Here is an 18,774-nt window from a genome sequence, read left to right on the forward strand (position 1 = left end):
TTACAGATCCTCATCGTCAAAGGTCTCTAGGCACCTCAGCATAATCTCATTATTAGCAGGAAGTTCTGTTTCCTCCTGCAAAACACAGTGTGGAAGAGCATTCCGTTAGTGATGGCAATGCCCCGGGCAGATGGAACAACCCCCCCATCTCTGGGGGCCCTGTCCTCTCTCTACCCCACATCTCTCCAGCTGCAGTCACGCAGCATCACAGTGGAGATGCACCCCCAGTGAGCTCCGGAGCCCCCCCCCCCGACTACTGAGCCCGCTGGGCTCTCTGTGTGGGGGGGTATCTAAGGCTGCCCTGCCCCCACCCCTACCTCCTTGATAACAGTGTTAATACAGCAAAGGCCTTTGAAGAAATCGACGATCCGCTTGTAGAGCTGAAACTTCTCCTCCAGAGTGCTGGCTTCGCCCCCGGCAAGCTGCCAACTGCCCAGCAAGAAGGAATGGCAGGTATTAAACATCTCTGCCTTCCACGGCTGCCGGGGACCCCTAAAGTGACAGTGCCAACCCAGCACTTGCAAAATAGCGAGTGGGCTCCCAAGCCCCAATCCTCCATCCGCCAGGGTGCCTGGAGCCCTTCTTTAAGATTTGGTTACTAGAGCAGAGCCGGGAGCGGGCGGCACCCCTGCACCCCGTCCCAGAGGGCCCCCTCTGCTGGGTTACCCAGCACAGCCCTGGGGCACCGCACAGAAGGACCTGTTTGCTGACCCCAGGACTGGGCCCAAGGAAAAGGCGCATCTGGGCAGTGATTTGACCTCACTGCTTTCTGGAATGAGCATGCCAGGAGCTTAGGCCCCACTGAGTGCAACCCTACCTTTGCTAGGCTGTACTTCAGCAATTCTTCACCCACGTGTTTGCAGCCTAAAGCCTGCCCTTTTCAGCAAAATAGGGGATCCCCCACATGCAGTCACTCTGGGGCGGACGGGCATCTCCTCGTGGCTCGGTCCTCCCAGGGCATGTCCATGACCATCACTGGGGTCAGTGTCCCCCTCACTCCCACGACAATGGCTCTGTGGTCAGACAGAGCCTTGGGACTCCAGGCTGGGCCCTCAGGTAAGGCCAGGGCTTTTCAGCCTGAGCAGGATTTCAGCCTCACAAGGGGCAGATTGAGGGCACCTGCTTTTTGTCTTATCATGCCCCCAGGTCCTGGGACTGGAGCTATAGCACAGCGGGTAGGGCGTTTGCCTTGCATGCGGCCGACCCGGGTTCAATTCCCAGCATCCCATATGGTCTCCTGACCACCACCAGGCATAATTCCTGAGTGCAGAGCCAGGAGTACCAGGAGTAACCCCTGTGCATTGCTGGGTGTGACCCAAAAAGCAAAAAAAAAAACATGCCCCCAGGTCCTGCTTCATGTTCCCTTCTTGGGGGCTCAGCCAGGCTCCTCGGCGCACTAAGCAGCAGCTGTCTCTAATGTCACAGCTCAGAGAGGCCTGTTGTCGTGCCCGCCTCCTGGACTGACCACTGTGCCCTTCCCACGGTCACCTCGGCCTGGGAAACAGGGCAGCAAGGATAACCTGGACCATCTCTGTCTTGAGTCTGGATGTGGGGAGTTCCCTACTCCGAAAAAAACCAGACAAATCACCCCCCCACGACCAGGACACAGTTCCGGGCCCAGTCCACGAGAGTCCTAGAGAGAAGATCACTCAGAATGTCCTCCGAGGGACCGCGGGGAGAGGGTCCCAACATCCCAGCGAGGGCATACACACACACACTCATACACTCATGTTCCTGCCAAATCACAGAGTTATCACACTCATCTTCATATGCACACACTCATATTCACACGCTCATTCACAGATTCATGGTCACAAACATCTGCATTCGCATACACACTCACATTCACACACAGTTACTCACACACAGACTCATTCACGCATGTTCGTTCACATACACACATTCACACAGGCTCATATTCACACACATACGCGCTCTATATACATGTACATTTCACAGACTCATATCCACACCCTTATATTCATATACACTATGCACACATAGATGGACACTCATATGCACTCCCACCCATACACACTGGGGCACGCTTCCACCCGCACGCACACACCATCATACACATACCAACACCCCTGCGCAAACATACTCATACGTCCACCCACTCACATTCACACACATACATGCCCCCATAACACAGTCATAGTCACACCCACATAGACTCATATTAATACACACGTCCACTCACACGTAACCCTCGCCACACACTTACACACTTGGACACACATCTAGCCTCACACACGCTCACACGTCTCACCCTCTTCCTCACCTGGGGGTCAATGGACTGGGAGCCTCAGTTTCATCCAGGAGATGTGTCACATCAAAAGCATCTTCAAAGAGCATCTGAGAGAAGCAGAGGAGTTGGCGAGGGACCAGCCGGCAGGCGGTTAGCAGCTTGCCCGAGGCTGTGGCAGGAGCGCTCCAGGGAAGGGCTGGCTCACCCCCACTTTTCTCCAAAGCTCTGGCATCTTAAAGCTGGAACCCGAACCCACAGCTTCCCCATGGATGAAGAATAAGTTCTTGCCCACCTGGAACAACTGCCAACCAACAGTCCAACTTTCCCAGAAAAAAAATCAGGGCAGAGCAAGGGGTGGCATTTCCAGAGTAGTGGCCATGGATAACCAAGGTCTCTGAACTCCAGGGAAGCTCTGAAAGGCCAAGAACACCTGCCCTGGGCTGAGGATGCAGGGGCAGCTATGCCCTGTGGCGCCTGCCACCTCCTGAGGCTGTCGCCATTCTGGATGACCCGCATTACCCGTCTCAGATGCTCTAAGCACCTGAGCTCTGAGGAGCATGTTGACGGCGGAAGTGGGTTTTCTCCTGCTGGTGTAGACCCCACCATTCCCCTGCCTTTTCACAAAAGAAGCAAGATGGTCCTGGGGCTGAGAACTGACCCCTCCTCAAGAACGGGGCCTGCTCAGCGACATGTGAGTCTGTCTCTATTGTGTCAGTCCCTGACTCGGAAACTGACTTCTCTAACCAGTTCTGACTAAGTGGAAATTTCTGGAAAAAATTCTTTCTCCTTGGGAAAGAGCCACGGGAAATCTTCCTCTCCTGATGTGAGGGACAAGCAGTCAGAGCTCCCTGGCTGCCAGCTGCCACCCCTCAGACAAAGAATCAGGGAGTGCAGGGACCGAAGAGGCAACAAGCAGAAAGAGAAGGAAGAACCCAAGTGGGAGGTGACAGGACTGAGGGACTAACTGAAACCCACCCAACCCGGAGACCACCCTGCCTCTGAGTTCACTGTTTCATTGTGTAACAAGAACAAGCCGCCCAAAGAATCCCAGCAGACAGAATCTTCTAAGCCTCCTCTCCCACGGTCCCCACAGAAAGGTCCAGAAACTAATAGGAGAAAGAGAAATGTCGTTCCACGTTGGCAAGGTCAAGTCAGAGAACTCATAAGCCAGGTCTGAGAGGGCGCCTCAGCCTTCAACCCCAGTCCTGGGGACTCTGGCCAGGGGGGAGGAGAGGAAAGCGTCATTCTAACCCCACTCCACATGTCTGCTCACCTCCTCTGGGGTGGAGAAGAGGGAGCAGCTGGCGCCCTGGCTGTCAAGTCCACTGTCATTGATGCTGCCCCCAGCATAGCGCTTAGAGGGCGCCTGGAGGTTGGTGTTCTGTGACCAGGCCTGCAGGAGAGCCGTCTTCCTCTCCTCAGAGAGGTTCTGCCACAGGTGGGAGATGGCAGCAGAGACCAGGGGCAGCATGGTGTCCTGGAGAGAGATAATCCCGCTTCTTGTCAGCAGGTCCATGGTCTGCTTGTAGAAGTTGAGGTATCTGGAACGGAAAAGGCACCAGCTCCCAGACTTGAAGTCGGCAGCTGCAGTCCCTCTGTCAGCTGTCACCCGAGGACTTTGGTCTCTCTGCCCCTCACAGGGCCGGGCCATGGCGCTCACTTAGCCTCACTGGTGCCTGTGTAGGCCTGGGAGGGCAGGAGCTACCACTGAGGCCAAGGATGACGCGTTTCGGTGTTTTGAGGTCAAAAGAAGGTTATGAGCGCATACGCTGTCTGAGTCCATGTGCTGCTTGCGCCCACGTGGCTGAGCACATGTGGTGCCTGAGCACATGTGGCATCCACATCTCCCCTCTTGAGATATGTACTTTCATGCTTTCATGTCTAATGCTGGGGTGTGTGTGTGTGGGGGGGGGGGGGGTTCTTTCCACCCTTGGAGAAGCCCGGGTTCTCTCTTGAGCATGATGCTTTTCACTCTCTTCCACTTACTCTTCCTCTTTCCCTTCAGACCTCCAAATAAAACCGGCTTTACTTTAAAAAAAAAGAAAGAAAGAAAAAAAGAAGACAGTTAAGAGGAGGCGAAGGGGCAGGCTCTGCTTTCACTCCTGGGCATGGCTGCTTAACGGTCTCAGTCTCTGAATGTGCATACACGAGAGGGAACTGCATTGTGATAGTCCTGAAAGTCAGTGTCCGAGTGAGCGGGCCAGCCCCCACCCAGAGACCAGCAGGGCTGTGCAGGAGCCCAGCGGGCAGTGTAGGCTAACCAGCCATTCCCACCAGTGATAATGCCCAAATGAGATTTGTGCATCTGTAAACTCCTGGGCTGAGTCAACACTGTCCACCACGGACGTAGCTCCGAGCCGATTTCCATGCATGCCCCCCCCCCCCGTTATCTTCATCCTCAGCCCCTCCTCTAGGGAGCTTCTGAGATTGGGGGGCTGGACTGTAGCTCCCCCCTCCCCATGACAATCACTGCCTTGAAGCTGTTCACACCGTTCAAATTCCAGGAGGTCTGGTGACATGGCTTGGCTCTCTAAGACTACCACTTTCTTCTCTTTCTCCTCTTCCTCTTCCTCCTCCTCTTCCTCCTCTTCTTCCTCCTCTTCCTCTTCCTCCCCGGCATCTTTCCCCACTGCCTCGACTGTGTACCAGGTAGCAGAGCCTTTCAGAAGAACTTCATTTGAGATCAAGCTGGGGGAGAAAGCAGAAACAAGACAACAGAGGCAGATTAATGTCCTTCCTGAACTTCCACACACCCCCCAGGAGCACCGTGGTTTCCTAAGCTAGACTGCAGGAGGGCTGGATCCCACTGAAAAAAAGTCACATCAAGGCTACATACCAGTTCCGTGGCTTACAGAAGGAAAGTCAAATGGTTGTCCCAAGAGATTCAGAAATGCTCTTGGCAACATGAAATCTCACAGCAAACTAGGAATCCAAGGGAACTTCTTCCGCTTGACAAAAGGCAGCTGCAAAAACCTGCAAAAACCCTCAAACTTCCAGATAAAAGACTGGACATTTCTCCTCTCAGTCAGGAACTCAGCATGATGTCTTCTCTCGTTACTTCATTCCAAATCACGCAGGCTTCTGGGCATCTACCCCTCCAAACACAAGTGCATTCACTTGCAAACGTACATGCACACTTATGTCCATCGCAGCTCTTAGTACAATAGCCAGCACTTAAAAGCAACACAAATGTTCAATGATAGACGAGTGGGATTAAAAAAAATCTCACACAGACATACAATAGAATACAATGCAACTGTAAGGGAAGATGAAATTCTGCCCCTCTCTGCAACATGGATGGAACTGGAGGATACCATGTTAAGCAAAATAAGTCAGAGAGGACAAATAACAGATGATCCCTGTGTTTATTTGTGGAAAATAGAGACAAAACAAGGGAATAGAGGCTGGAGTGATAGCACAGAGGGTAGGGCATTTGCCTTGCACGCGGCCAATCCAGGTTCAATTCCCAGCATTCCATATGGTCCCCCAAGAACCACCAGGAGTAATTCCTGAGTGCAGAGCCAGGAGGAACCCCTGAACATCGCTGGGTGTGACTCAAAAAGCAAAAAAAAAAAAAAACCCAAGGGAATAAACAGTATTGTTCAATGACAAATCCCTGGTCTTGTATGACAAAACTGACTAACAAAGAGTAGGAGGAAGAACGGAGGAGAGTAAAGGTCAGACAAGAGGTGACATAAGGACAGTGTCGGAGGTCATGGGTGACGGGGTACAATAGCAATCATAAACATTAACACTATTGTAACCATCTTACCTAAACTATAATAGAAAAATTACAGCAGAGGCAGAGAGATAGTACAATGGGTAGAGCACTTCACTTGCACGCAGCTGACCCAGGCTCTATCCCTGACAATCCATATCGCCCCAAACAGGCCAGGAGTCATCCCTGAGCACAGAGCCAGGAGTAAGCCCCAAGTACCATCAGATGTACCCCAAAACCAACCAAAAAACCCAAGAAAAATCCTTGTTATCAGAACTGAACCTAGATAATGAAGTTGGAGTCTTAAGTCAGGAAGGAAAGGACGGCTCATGCCCCAGGTGGGGACAGGTCACTCGTAACTTGAGAAAGACCCACACAAACACCTGCCTCCCTCACTGACACCACAGCCTCCCAGTCTTGGTGGCAAAATGGGACTCTAAAGACACTATCATGTACACTTAACACATATAAAACATACAATGCCATGTGCACAAACATACATTGCATGTATACTCAATATACATACACTGTCACGAACACGTAGCATGTACTCATCACAAGGCACTGCCAAGTACATAACATGCAAACACTGCCATGTGTACCCAATACATACAACATACAACGTGCCCCTATGTGTACACATACACAGCATGCTGACACACTGTCATGTACACTCAATCTGTATACAACATGCACACTTCCATGTGTGTGTAACATGAACACAACAATGCACGGACTTAACAGGTGCAACATACAAACACTGCCATGTATACACATATATAACATATAAACACAATGTCATGTCACACCATACACACATTGATGTGTATAACAACACATACACAAGAAAACACTGCCATGTAGACTCAATACATACAGAACAAACACACTGCCACATACGTGTGCACAACAGCTACACCACACATCATATCTACATCCTCTCATCTGTGACCAGAGTGAGCAATACAAACTGTCTCTATGGAGGACAGTGACTTTGGGGGGAGGGCTACACCTCACGGTTGTGCAGGATTTGCTCCTGGCTCTGTGCTTAGCCATCACTCCTGGCAGTGCTTGGGGGGCCCAATGCATGCTAGGGGTTGAAGCCAAGTTGGCCCTCTGCAAACATCAGGCACATGCCCAGCCCTTTGAGATGTCTCCCCAGCTTGGGGTGAGGGTAAGGGGTTTCTGCATTTCTGACAATTTCTTTCATTTTTTTTTCTTTTTGGGTCACACCTGGCAGTGCACAGGGGTTACTCCTGGCTCTGCACTCAGGAATTACTCCTGGCGGTGCTCAGGGGACCATCTGGGATGCTGGGAATCGAACCCGGGTTGGCCGCATGCAAGGCAAACGCCCTACCCGCTGTGCTATCTCTCCAGCCCCAATTTCTTTCATTTTTTTGACATTTTCTGTTATAAGGATAGTTTATTTTTGTAACTGGAATAGATTTACACTGCCGATTACAAGAATAAAACAGCAGGGTTGGAGAAGAGACTTAGTGGTAGAAAGTGCGCCTAGCCCGTGTGAGGCATTGGGCTGGACTGCAAAATAATAATAATAATAATAATTAATAATAATTAGAGGGCAGGCTGCAAGAATAAAACATAAAAGGATGACCCAGCACCAGGCAACGGTTCTGGCGCGCTGCTGCCACCTAGCGGAAGAGTTTGAGAACAGCTGAGTCCGCCTCCCGTCCCGAGACAGGTGGGTCTTGCTTACCTGGGGTTTGCGGCGTACATGCGGGCGTATTCCTCCTTGACCTCTTCCAAGCTGCTCGCGTTCCCATCCTTCAGGTTGTAAGATTCTGTGCGAGAGTTGGAGTTACAGGTCACCAAGGTCAAAGGCCAGCCTTTCTGGATTAGGAGAATCAGGCCTGGGCGGCACACAAGTTTGCCCAGGTTCAGAGGCGTCTGCCTTCCCTTGTGCGGGGAAGATTCTGGAACTGGCTCTTCCCAATCAAGACCTCCTAGGTATCCTTTTGGGGGCTCAGGCTCCTCGCATGAGGAACCCCAGCCAGCTGTCTCTCCCCTGCGGAGTGCTGTGGAGGGGATCAGATTCTGCCCTCTGCATCTGAATTTCAAACCCACAAGGCTCTTCTCTGACCGCTCAGAGCCATCAGCCAGTCTTTGCTGCCTCCACAGGGGGTCTAGCATTCAAATATGTGTTTAAGTGCTTTCAAGTATTTGATCATTTTCTCTTGACCCCCTCCCTCCGTCCTCTTTCGCTCTTTCTTCCCTGGCAGTCCTCAGGACTTAATCCTGACTCTGTGCTCAGGGATCACTCCTGATGGGGACTATACGTGGTGCCAGGAATCGAACCTGGGTGGGCCACATACAAGGCCAGCGCCCTACCTGGTACACGATCATTCTGGTCCCTGTTCTCGGTTTCCAGTAGAAAAAACAGAACTCACCTCCCGACCCCCACAGGGGCCAGTCAGGCTGTGTGTGTGTGTGTGTGTGTGTGTGTGTGTGTGTGTGTGTGTGTAACATAAAGACATTTATTACACACATTTTTTTTTCTTTTTGGTCACACCTGGCGGGCGGGGGGGGGCGGGGGGGGGGACATAAAGACATTTTACCTTTCAGTTTCAGCAGATTATCCAAGGTCTGTTCCAGTTCCTGGATGTAGTTCTTTGCCTTATTCAGAACCTGCCACTGAGGACAGAGACAGAGGGCTCTGAGCAGCCAAGGCCAGGGGTCAGAGATGGGGAGCCGGAAGCCCTGCCCCAGTCTGAGGCCACACCCCCTCTCCGCTACACTCAGTGGCTCTCTGACATTGGTCCTGAGGCTCGATGGATGTGTGAGGGTTACTCTGCAGCCTGGAAACAGGTCTCACTGAGGTACCCAGGTATTCCAAAGCAGGGGCCAGTAAACCCCCTTGCAGACACCCAACCACCTCTAGCCCCTGCCTCAGCAGTGGAAGTGAGGGCGAGCATCTGAGGGACTGCTGGCCCAAACAGCCTCTGCTGGGATGGCACAAATTGCAGCTGCAGGCTAGCACACATGTTCTGTCCTAACCATTCACCTGTGCATGCACACACATGCACTCAGGGTCACACCAGTGTTGCTGGGTTATCAATAGTGGTGCGGGGCAGGGTTTGTGGTTCCAAGACGAAACCCAGGCCTCTCACATGCTAGGCCCGTGCTTTGCCACGTGTGCCATCTCCCTGAGCCCCAAATAATGCTCCTTATTGCTAGACGCCTGTGACCTCAAGACTCCAGGTGGAAATCGTGGGGTTGACTGCAAGGCAGATGGAACAGGAGTGAAATGCTAAGTGAATTAAGTCATATTGGGCTGGAGCGATAGCACAGCGGGGAGGGCGTTTGCTTTGCATGTGGCCAACCCAGGTTCGATTCCCAGCATCCCATATGGTCCCCCGAGCACCGCCAGGGGTAATTCCTGAGTGCAGAGCCAGGAGTAACCCCTGTGCATCGCCAGGTGTGGCCCAAAAAGAAAAAAAAATTAAAAAGAATTAAGTCATATTGAGTAAAATAAATCAGAGGGAGCAGAACACAATCATCTATGGGGTATAGAGAAACAAAACAAGAGAATAGACAGCATTGCATGGTGATAAAACCTTGGCCTTGGGTTGTAAAACTGAGATGACAAGCGGTACGTGAGAGGGTGAGGAAGAGGCAGACAAAGGTGAACAAAATAATGCGGTAGGGGGACTTGGGCACTTAACTCTGTAGTCAAAACCATAAATGTTAACAGTGTTGGAATCATGTTACCTAAAAAAAAAAAAGACTGTAGATGATCTGAAGTAAAGATTCATCTAATTATCTTTCCACTCAAACTTTGGATTTCCTGGTCTGCATCCTTCTCCTCCCCCTCAACTTCTCCTTCCCTCCCTTCCTTCCTCTCTTCCTTTCCTTTTGCCTTTCTTTCTTTCTTTCTTTCTTTCTTTCTTTCTTTCTTCCTTTCCCTTATCTGACCTTCCTTCCCTCCATCCTTCTCTCCCTCCTTTTTCCCTTTCCTTCTCCCTGCCTCCCTCCCTCCCTTTCTTCCCTTCTTCCTTCCCTCCCTTTCTTCCCTCCTTCCTTCCTTCCTTCCTTCCTTCCTTCCTTCCTTCCTTCCCTCCCTCCCTCCTTCCTTCCTTCCTCCCTCCCTTCCTCCACTCTCCATCCACACACCCTCATGTGTGCAGTCTCTTGACCCCCCAGCTCCTACCTTGGAAGCGGTGAGATCAGAGTGGAAGTACACAGTCTTCCTGAGGTGGCCAAAGAGCCCCGCCAGGGTGGCACGGTGACGCGCCTGTGACAGGCGGCGGCGGGCCACCCTCTGCTCCAACTCCTGCGACTTCCCCACAGACTTGAGTGTCTGTCTGCTGCTGCTGGGGTGGCTGCCTTGTTCGGAGCTCGCCATGAGAAACTGCAAGGTAAGATGAAGTTTCCCCATCCCTTAATAGTGCAAAGACGCACTATTAAAGGAGGAGGGCCGACTGAGCAGACAGAAAGGGGGGCCCACGTGCAAGGAGAAGTTCCCACACCAACGAACAGAATTGATAGACAAGCGGCTTGGATTTGACTTACTGTTGGAGACACTGTTTCCCTACCAGGATGCTTCTATTTATTTGCTTTGTTTTTTTAGGTCGCTTGTGGCCATACTCAGGGCTTACTCTGAGGTCTGGGCTAGGATCACTCCTCGTGGGGCTCAGGGACCATATGGCGTGTGGGGGATCAAACTTGGTTCAGTCATGTGGGAGAGAAGCCACCCTCCCCGCTGTTCTATAGCTCCAACCCCCAATATGAGAGAAATTCTGGTGAGCTTCGTCACGTGTGCACACACCCCTCCCCCTCAGAAGCTTCTCTACCTCAAAAACCTCTCGATTAAGATTTTTTTTTCTGCTCAGGGTCTCCTCCTGGCTTCTGCACTAGGAATTACTTTTTTTTTCTTTTTCTTTTTTTTTGGCTTTTTGAGTCACACCCGGCAATGCACAGGGGTTACTCCTGGCTCTGCTCTCACGAATTACCCCTGGCGGTGCTCAGGGGACCATATGGGATGCTGGGAATCGAACCCGGGTAAGCCGGGTGCAAGGCAAACTCCCTACCCGCTGTGCTATGTGTGCTATTGCTCCAGCCCCCTAGGAATTTACTCTTGGTAGTGCTCGGGGACCCCATGGGAACCTTGGGTCCACCACACGCAAAGCAAATGTACTATTCCTCCAGACCCGTCCACCACTAAAATTTTCTTTTTAAATTGGGAGGACAATCTTTTCTCCTTTTTTTTTTTAATTAAAAAAATTTTTTTTAAGTTTTAGCTGTTATTCCTGGCCACACCCAGCGATGCTCAGTCAGGGGTTATTCCTGGCTCTGCCCTCAGGAATGACTCCCGGCACTTATAGGATGGCGGGGATCGAACTCGGGTCGGCAGTGTGCCAGGCAAGCGCCCTCCCCGCTGCGGCTATCGCTCCCCTCCCCCCATCCCCACACACACCGTTTCCTGTCAGGGCTGTGGGAACAGCCTTCAGAACAGGCTTCCCTCAGGAGCCGGCTTCCATTCTCACCCCAGAGACTCGGGCGTGCCTGGGTGGGGGCCCAGACTCTCCTGCGTCCTCGTCCCCGTCCCCGTGTGCGCGTCTGTGGCCGCCGGACTCAGGGAACCTCCCCCACCCCACCCCCACGCCTCCACCCCGCGCTGACCCTGACACATCCCTGGCGTTGACGTTTCCGTTTTACTCCTTTTGGGGGGGGGGGGCGTTGGCGGTGCTCGGGGCTCCCTCCTGTCTCCCCTCAGGGAATCACTTCAGGAGGGGCTTGGGGGGGGCGTCACCTTACCTGGGAGCTGGAGGTCGAACGAACCCAAGCTGTGGCAACTTCCCACAGTACTCTGTCTGTCTGTCTCTCTGTCTCCCCCTCCCCCACCCCTTTATTTTATTTATTTATTTTTTCCAGTCTGTGCACCGTTCCTGGAGGTGTCAGGACTTTTTACGTCCATGTCGCTCCCGGCAGGGCTCGAAGCCGGGGGTGGGGGGGGGGGGGAGACCCCTATGGGATGGCCGAGGACCCACCAGGGTCCTCCACGAGCGAGGCAAACGCCTCCCCCCCACACACACCCTGGACTGGACAGCTGGGACTGTGGCTCCGGCCCCCTCTCAGGACTAAGCAAACCCTCCCGCCCACCGGGGTCTGAGGAACTTTCTCGGGGGAAAGCATCACTTCCGGGGTGGGGGGCGGCAGCCGTGAGGTCCACCCGGTTGGTTCCTCCTCAGCAAAATCCTTTTTTTTCAAAGCAGAGATTCTCGATGGCGATGGCGCGGTGAGGTGGGCGGGCAGCTTTTCCTCTGGACCCCCCGTTTCTCAGACGGTGACCTCTGAAGAAGGCCGAGGAGGGGGGGGGGAGATCCAAATGCCCACCCCCCCACCCCTTCCCCGCCTCTCCGCACCCCTCACTGTGCCCACCACCCCCCCGGACACGACAGGTGTCCCCAGCAGCGCCGGCCCTGGGCAAGCGGACGCACATACTCACGCTCGGAGGAGAGTTGGACGCGGGTGTGTCCCCGCACCCAGCAGGCTGTGACGGAGCAACCGCGAGCGGGCGGGCGGGCCGGCAGGCAGGCGGCGTGTGGCGGCTTCACTGAGGAGCCTCGAGCCCGGCAGCGTGTGAACTGGGCCCCGGAGACAGAACTCACACCTCAGCGCCCCGGCGGGAGCCAATCACAGCGCGGCGCCCGCCGCGGCAGCCAATGGGGACGCGCGGCGCCCAGACGGAGAAAGAAACAATGTAACTTTACCCACGGGGGAGGTGACCGAGAGGTTGGGGCGTCGTCTGCGGCGACGGAGGGGTGGGAGGGAGAAACGGGGCTGACCTTCTGACCTCAAGTGGATCAATCGATCGGGACACCCGGGTTCCACGTGCACACGTGTCCTTCGGGGTGTTCTCTTCAGGGAAGGGTCGGTCACAAGCCCCTCAGAACTCCGCTCCCTGAGAGAGAAATGCGCCCCCCACACCACCAAAGGGCACCACTCGCTTGACTGAAAGGCGATTCTGTGTTACTTGAAGGGAAGGGAGAACGGGCTAAGAAGGGGAAAGCCCTCTTCTCCTTCAAATATAGCTATAGTCTGGTGTGGTGACCACCCTGACTTCGCCCCAGTCGTTTTGCTCGAGGCGCAGTAGACAGGTTGATTTCCCTCCCCTTCACCCCACCCCAAACTGGGGTAAGCAAGTTCACCCCGGGGACAGAGGTGAAACAGAGGTCACAGCGGCAGGAACAGTGTGGCACCTCTGGGTTGGTTGGCACACCGATTTCGATTTTTTTTTCTTTTTGGGTCACATCTGGCAATGCGCAGGGGTTACTCCTGGCTCAGGAATTACTCCTGGCGGTGTTTGGGGAACCATATGGGGGGCCGGGGATCGAACCCGGGTTGATCGTGTGCAAAGCCAACGCCCTACCCACTGTGCTATCACTCCGGCCCCTAATTTGGATTTAACCCGGGATTCCCCCTTTAGTGACTTGTGAGGACCTTAAGGAGTCCCAAACCATGAAAACGTCGTCCCGGGCATGTGGTAGGCATTCCTAAAGTTCATCTTTGCTGAGTGACCGACCCGTTCTCTTTAAAATGGTGGAACATAAAATGGAAAGATGTTTTATGTCCAAGGAAATCATCCTGGGCTAGAGAGATAGGACAGTGAGGAAGGAGTTTGCCTCCCATGCAGACCACCTGGGTTCAGTTCCCAGCACCACGAATGATCCCCTGAAGCCTGCCAGGAGTGATGTCTGAGCACAGAGCCCAGAGTAAGCCCTTGGCACTGCTGGTTATACCACCACCACACCCAAAAGAAACTTCCATGAAAGCACCCCCGAAGAGTCCAATCTTTCCCCCATTTCACTGCAAAATTCTGCCCCTTGTGAATTCTTTCTGACTTTTTAACCCAGGGCTTCTGGAAACATCTAGGAATTGTGTGCGCCCCTCCCCCCACCCCACCCCGCAACCCTGCTCCTGGCCTCTCACTGCCTCAATGTCAGCCTTACGACAACATGTCTGGGACCCAATTTTATGAGCTCTCCTCAGAGAAAACTTGGAGATGCAGCAATAGGTATGTGCCAGCCTTCATGATAACACCATTGCAAGAAACACGTGAGGGGAGGTATTGTATCATTTTCTTTACAGAAAATGCAGAGTTCTGGTCAATTTCCCCCAAGTCACTTTCTTTCCTAAAAATGAAGATGTCTGGTCAATTTAGTAACGGGGGAGAGAAGGGGGAGGAGGTTGGGCAAGGAGCGATTTTTCTCTTGAACTTTGTGACCTCCTGGTGGCCTATCACAGTTTAGATAAAATCAGAGATCTCCCCAGCAACAGTGACACAATACCAATGCACTCTGACCTGAACTCCTATCTGGCAGTAACAGATCTTGTACCTGAAATATACCTGCTTGAGTAACAAGTTACTGCTCTGAAATTAAAACTGCTCTATAGTGAGAAATACCCTTTCTCACCGAAATACAGATCCTCCCCTTAAAAAGTTACTTTGACAGGGATGATGCTTTGAAATATCCATCATAGTAATGCAGATCATGTCCTGAATATATTTCACATCAACACAGATCCTGCCTTAAAGTACTGTAGATCCTGCTGGCAAATACTCCTTTCATGGGAATAGATCCTGCCCCGAGGTAACCCCTTAGTATCACACTGAAGTATCCGTCCCGTTGAATCTGCCCTGCAATATCTCCTCACAGTTCCAAAGATTCTGCACATTTGGACATTTCATACTCTAAATAGTAACCCCTGTACAGTAACACTCATTCTCTGCCCAATAGCCTCATAACAGCAACACAGATGCTGCTTTTAAATATATCACAATAACAACCTTTTGTACTGCAATACCAGTATCAAAGTAGCGTACAGCCTGCCCTGAAACAGCTCCCTCAGAGTAACACTGATCCTGCTTCCAAATATCCTACACAGAGTCTGGAGTCTTCCAAATATCCTAACTCAGAGCCTGCCCTGAAACACACACACACACACACACACACACACACACACACACACACACCAGTGATGCAGACTCTTGTAGAAACACTCTTTCACAGTTACACAGATCCTGCCCTGAAATACCCCCTGACTGTAACACAAATCCTGCCCTGAAATACTAATAGTAACATGGGTACTGCCCCGAAATACACCCTCATAGAACCAAGATGCTACCCTAATATACCTCACAGTAACACAGACCCTGCCCTGAAGTACTTGCTTTACAGTAAGTAGTACAGATGCTACCCTGAAATAGCCCTTAGAGATTCAACCCTGGGCTAGAGAGATGGTGCAGCGGGTAGGGCTCTTTACCTTGCACATAGCCAACCCAGATTCAATCCCAGGCATTACATATGCTCCCCCGAGCACTGCCAGGAATAATTCCTGAGCACAGAGTCAGAGGTTAACCCCTGAGCATCTTCTGGTGTGGCCCCCAAACAAACAAAAATTCCACCCTGAAGTAGGCCCCTCTTGATAACAGTTATTTAGTGCTGACATATCTCCTTCACAGTAACACAGAACCTGCCCTGAGGTACCACCGCTAACTTTAACACAGATCCTGATCTCAAGACACCCCACAGAAACACAAATGCTGCCCTTAAATACACTACACAGTATGGCAAGTCCTTCCCTATGGCACTCCTTTCACATTAACACGGATCCTGCCCTAAAATGTACCCCTGACTGGAGCAGGAGAGATAATAGAGTGGATAAGGTGCTTCTCTTGCAGGTGACCGATCTAGGTTCACTCTCTGGCATCCCATATGCTCCTCCCAAGTCCTGCCAGGAGTGATCCTTGAGCACAGAGCCAGAAGTTAGCCCTGAGCATTGCAAGTGTGGCCCCAAAACAAAGCAAAACTAAAAAATATGACCCCCCCAACAATAACACAGTTCCTGTCACTGTTCCTGTCTTGAAACACAGATTCTAAATTCCCCCTCAATATAACCCAGATCCTGCCCTGAAATACCTCCTTCATAGTGACAGATGCTACCATGAACATCCTTCTTCCGGTAACACAGAACTTGACCTGAAATACCTCCTCACCTTAATACAGATCCCCACCTCACAGTAACACAGATACTGCACTGAAATACACACTAGAGTAACACAAATCCTATCCTGAAATACCCTCTCCCAATAATACAGACCTGGCCCTGAAATACTCATCAGTATAAGAGAGATCCTGCTTTTAAATATAACCTTGTTATAACACATATTACCTCCCAATAGCAACAGAGACCCTGAAAAAACTTCACAGCAACACAAATACTGTCCTAAATACAAAACTCACAGTAAAACAGATCCTGCCCTGAAGTACCCTCCTCAGAATACCAAAATCAACCCCCTCATTGTAAAATACAGCCTGAAATAGCTCCTTGCCTCCATTATTGGGGGCGGGGTACTTCTTTCTCACCTAAATCCAGCCACAGGACAATCAGTGCCACCACAAAGCTTGGCAACCCCTGTTCCGTGCCCCTTGGAACTGACTTTCTGGCTATTGGAACAGTGTTTTCACTTCTTCTCCAGTGTTGGCTGTTTCTACTCATTTTATGGGATATGTATAAAGAACCCATCAAACTCAGCCACTATTCGTTGTTTCATTCCCCCAAGAAAATGAGAATGACAGACTATGTGACTACCTTATTCCTAATTCTCATGGACAACCCTGTGAAGAGTCTTATTTCTGTATTATAGATTCAAAGGCCAGACTCTGACAGGGCAGTGACTTTCCTGACTTCCAAATTCCTAAAATCCTCCCTGGTCCTCCACTTTCCGTGTCTCCTTGTGGGGAGCCTTTGGAATAGCAACTACCTTGGGCTAAAGAAGCATCTGCATGATTTTGTATATTTCAGAAGAAAAGACCCTCAACTTTGTGGAACTCAGGAAGGGATAAGAAAGGCAGAGGCCCACGGAGGGGCACATTTTGACTGCAGTTAGAATCTCCTAGTACTGTTGCCAACAGGACCTTCGGTAACAATCCTAGACAGGTTTTTCCTGCACCCTGTTCTTTGCACAGGGCCGGATTTGGGCTTCCAGACAGCCTGCAAACATAATAGACACCCATGTAGGAAGTATTGCTGAGTTGGCATGACGGGGCACTTTCTGTTGCAAGAAAGACTCATAGATAACCTGCAACGTCATAACCAAGGCGAGTGGCCTGATCCCACCTTGATCTCCAGAATATACTCCCGAGGGCTCAGGGCTGCTTTCATAATTTAACTAGTAATCTCTTGGGAGGTTTCTGTTAAAATGTTGGAATCTCTATGCACTTTGTGGGAATTGAAAACGGAGCAACCACTATGGAAAATAGTATGGAAATGTATTCCCAAAAATAAAAACACAGGAAGCAGAAAGATGTTAATTTTATTGAAATTCCTCTGGTGAACTCAACTTTGGGTTCCTTGTTGAAGAAGTCAGTCACAGAAAACATTTATGGTGTCACTTGGAAAGCCTGGTTAAAGGGGAGGGGCCATGAGCAAGAAGAGCCCTACGGAGCAGCCTGGTTGTCTAGGGGGTAAAAAGCAAGCTGTAGAGAAATTGGGAATTCGGGGCTGGAGCAATAGCACAGCAGGTAGGGCGTTTGCCTTGTACGCGGCCAACGTGGCCGACCTGAGTTCGATTCCTCCGCCCCCTCAGGGAGCCCGGCAGGCTACCGAGACTATCTCGCCTGCACGGCAAAGCCTGGCAAGCTACCCGTGACGTATTTGATATGCCAAAACACAGTAACAAGTCTCACAATGTTACTGGGCCCGCACGAGCAAATCGATGAACAACGGGAGGACAGTGACAGTGACAGTGAAGATGGACAGTTCCTTATGGTCCAGTCTGCCCTGAATCATGTGGAATCTGTCCCTTGGGAATGACTGTCCCAGTCCTGATACAAGAAGACCTAGAAAGGGTTCCCCAAATAAATGTGACCTCTTAGAAGCCGCAAAAAGCATGTGAAGGGAGCTCTGAGGAGGTTGACAATGGCATGTTGGAAGAGAGAACACTGAGTATGACAGAGTTGGAGAAACCAAGGGAGGTGGAGCAGGGAGAGTCGGTCCCACGACTGCACAGAGGAAGCAAGATTACAGAGTGCAGAGGGCAAGGAGTTGTTTCATAGGAAGTGTAGCAAGAGACAGGGAATCCCCTTGTGCTGCTTTTACACTTGATGTTTGCAAGTATTTATTACTTATTAACTCAGGAGACTAGTCTTGTTCCAGCAGAGAAAGTGACTTTATAGACTCATAAATGTGAATTTCCACTAGGGGCGACTGAGGGCCTGTATCCTTGGCTCACTGCAGCAAAGGAAGACATTGCTTCTATCTGGGAGGCTCGCGGAGGGCAGGGGGAGAAGTGGGCTTTCACTCTGAGTTTCTCTTCAAGGGGTATGAGGGTGTTTGGAGAGAAGACTGACCCGCTGAGTCTTAGGTTGGAGTTGTTGAGTGAAGAAAAGGATGAGTGGAGAGCAGATGGAGCATTTGAGCGTGTAGGGAGTTATTTCTGCGCAGACATACCAATGTTTGCTGTAGTTGTTGTTAGCAGGGTGAGTCCCATGCACCTTGAGAGCTGGAAAGGCTGCAAGATCCAAGACACTGTAGATGAGGATGCTGGAAGGCAGAGAAATGACCCATCCTGTTCATCAGAGTTTAGGGATGACATGCGCAGTTCGGTTTCCCAAACGGGATGATATAAACATCGGAAAAGGGAAATGAGTTCGAGATTCGTTCAAGAGCCTGGACTGACCTCATGAATTGATGCTAGGTGAAAAGAGCCTGTCCTATCAGGGGACATGCTGTGATCCCCGTTGGTGCTGAACGGTGTTCTGTGGTGGGGAGGTGTCACCGT

The 18,774-nt window shown here is 51.4% G+C and overlaps 1 protein-coding gene across 1 annotated transcript; it reads right to left on the bottom strand.

The window, feature by feature from the left end:
• Positions 1-10,332, bottom strand: STRA8 (stimulated by retinoic acid 8). The gene is made up of 8 exons (XM_056123974.1): positions 10,138-10,332; positions 8,546-8,621; positions 7,687-7,771; positions 4,742-4,939; positions 3,525-3,792; positions 2,285-2,358; positions 318-429; positions 1-72 (listed from the first exon to the last, which is right to left on the bottom strand). Exons 1-8 carry the CDS (start codon positions 10,330-10,332, stop codon positions 1-3), a joined length of 1,080 nt encoding a protein of 359 aa, XP_055979949.1.
• Between the last annotated feature and the right edge of the window lie 8,442 nt (positions 10,333-18,774).

Source organism: Sorex fumeus, unplaced genomic scaffold (assembly GCF_029834395.1).
Source record: "Sorex fumeus unplaced genomic scaffold, SorFum_2.1 ptg000048l, whole genome shotgun sequence".
In the NCBI taxonomy this organism is placed as follows: Eukaryota; Metazoa; Chordata; class Mammalia; order Eulipotyphla; family Soricidae; genus Sorex; species Sorex fumeus.

Coding starts and splice junctions, on each gene's coding strand:
- STRA8 (XM_056123974.1), bottom strand. CDS start 10,332: ATGGCGAGCTCCGAACAAGGCAGCCACCCCAGCAGCAGCAGACAGACA. Junction 8,622..10,137: donor CTGATCTCACCGCTTCCAAG/GTAGGAGCTGGG, acceptor CTCTGTCCTCAG/TGGCAGGTTCTGAATAAGGC. Junction 4,940..7,686: donor ATGTACGCCGCAAACCCCAG/GTAAGCAAGACC, acceptor TTTCTCCCCCAG/CTTGATCTCAAATGAAGTTC.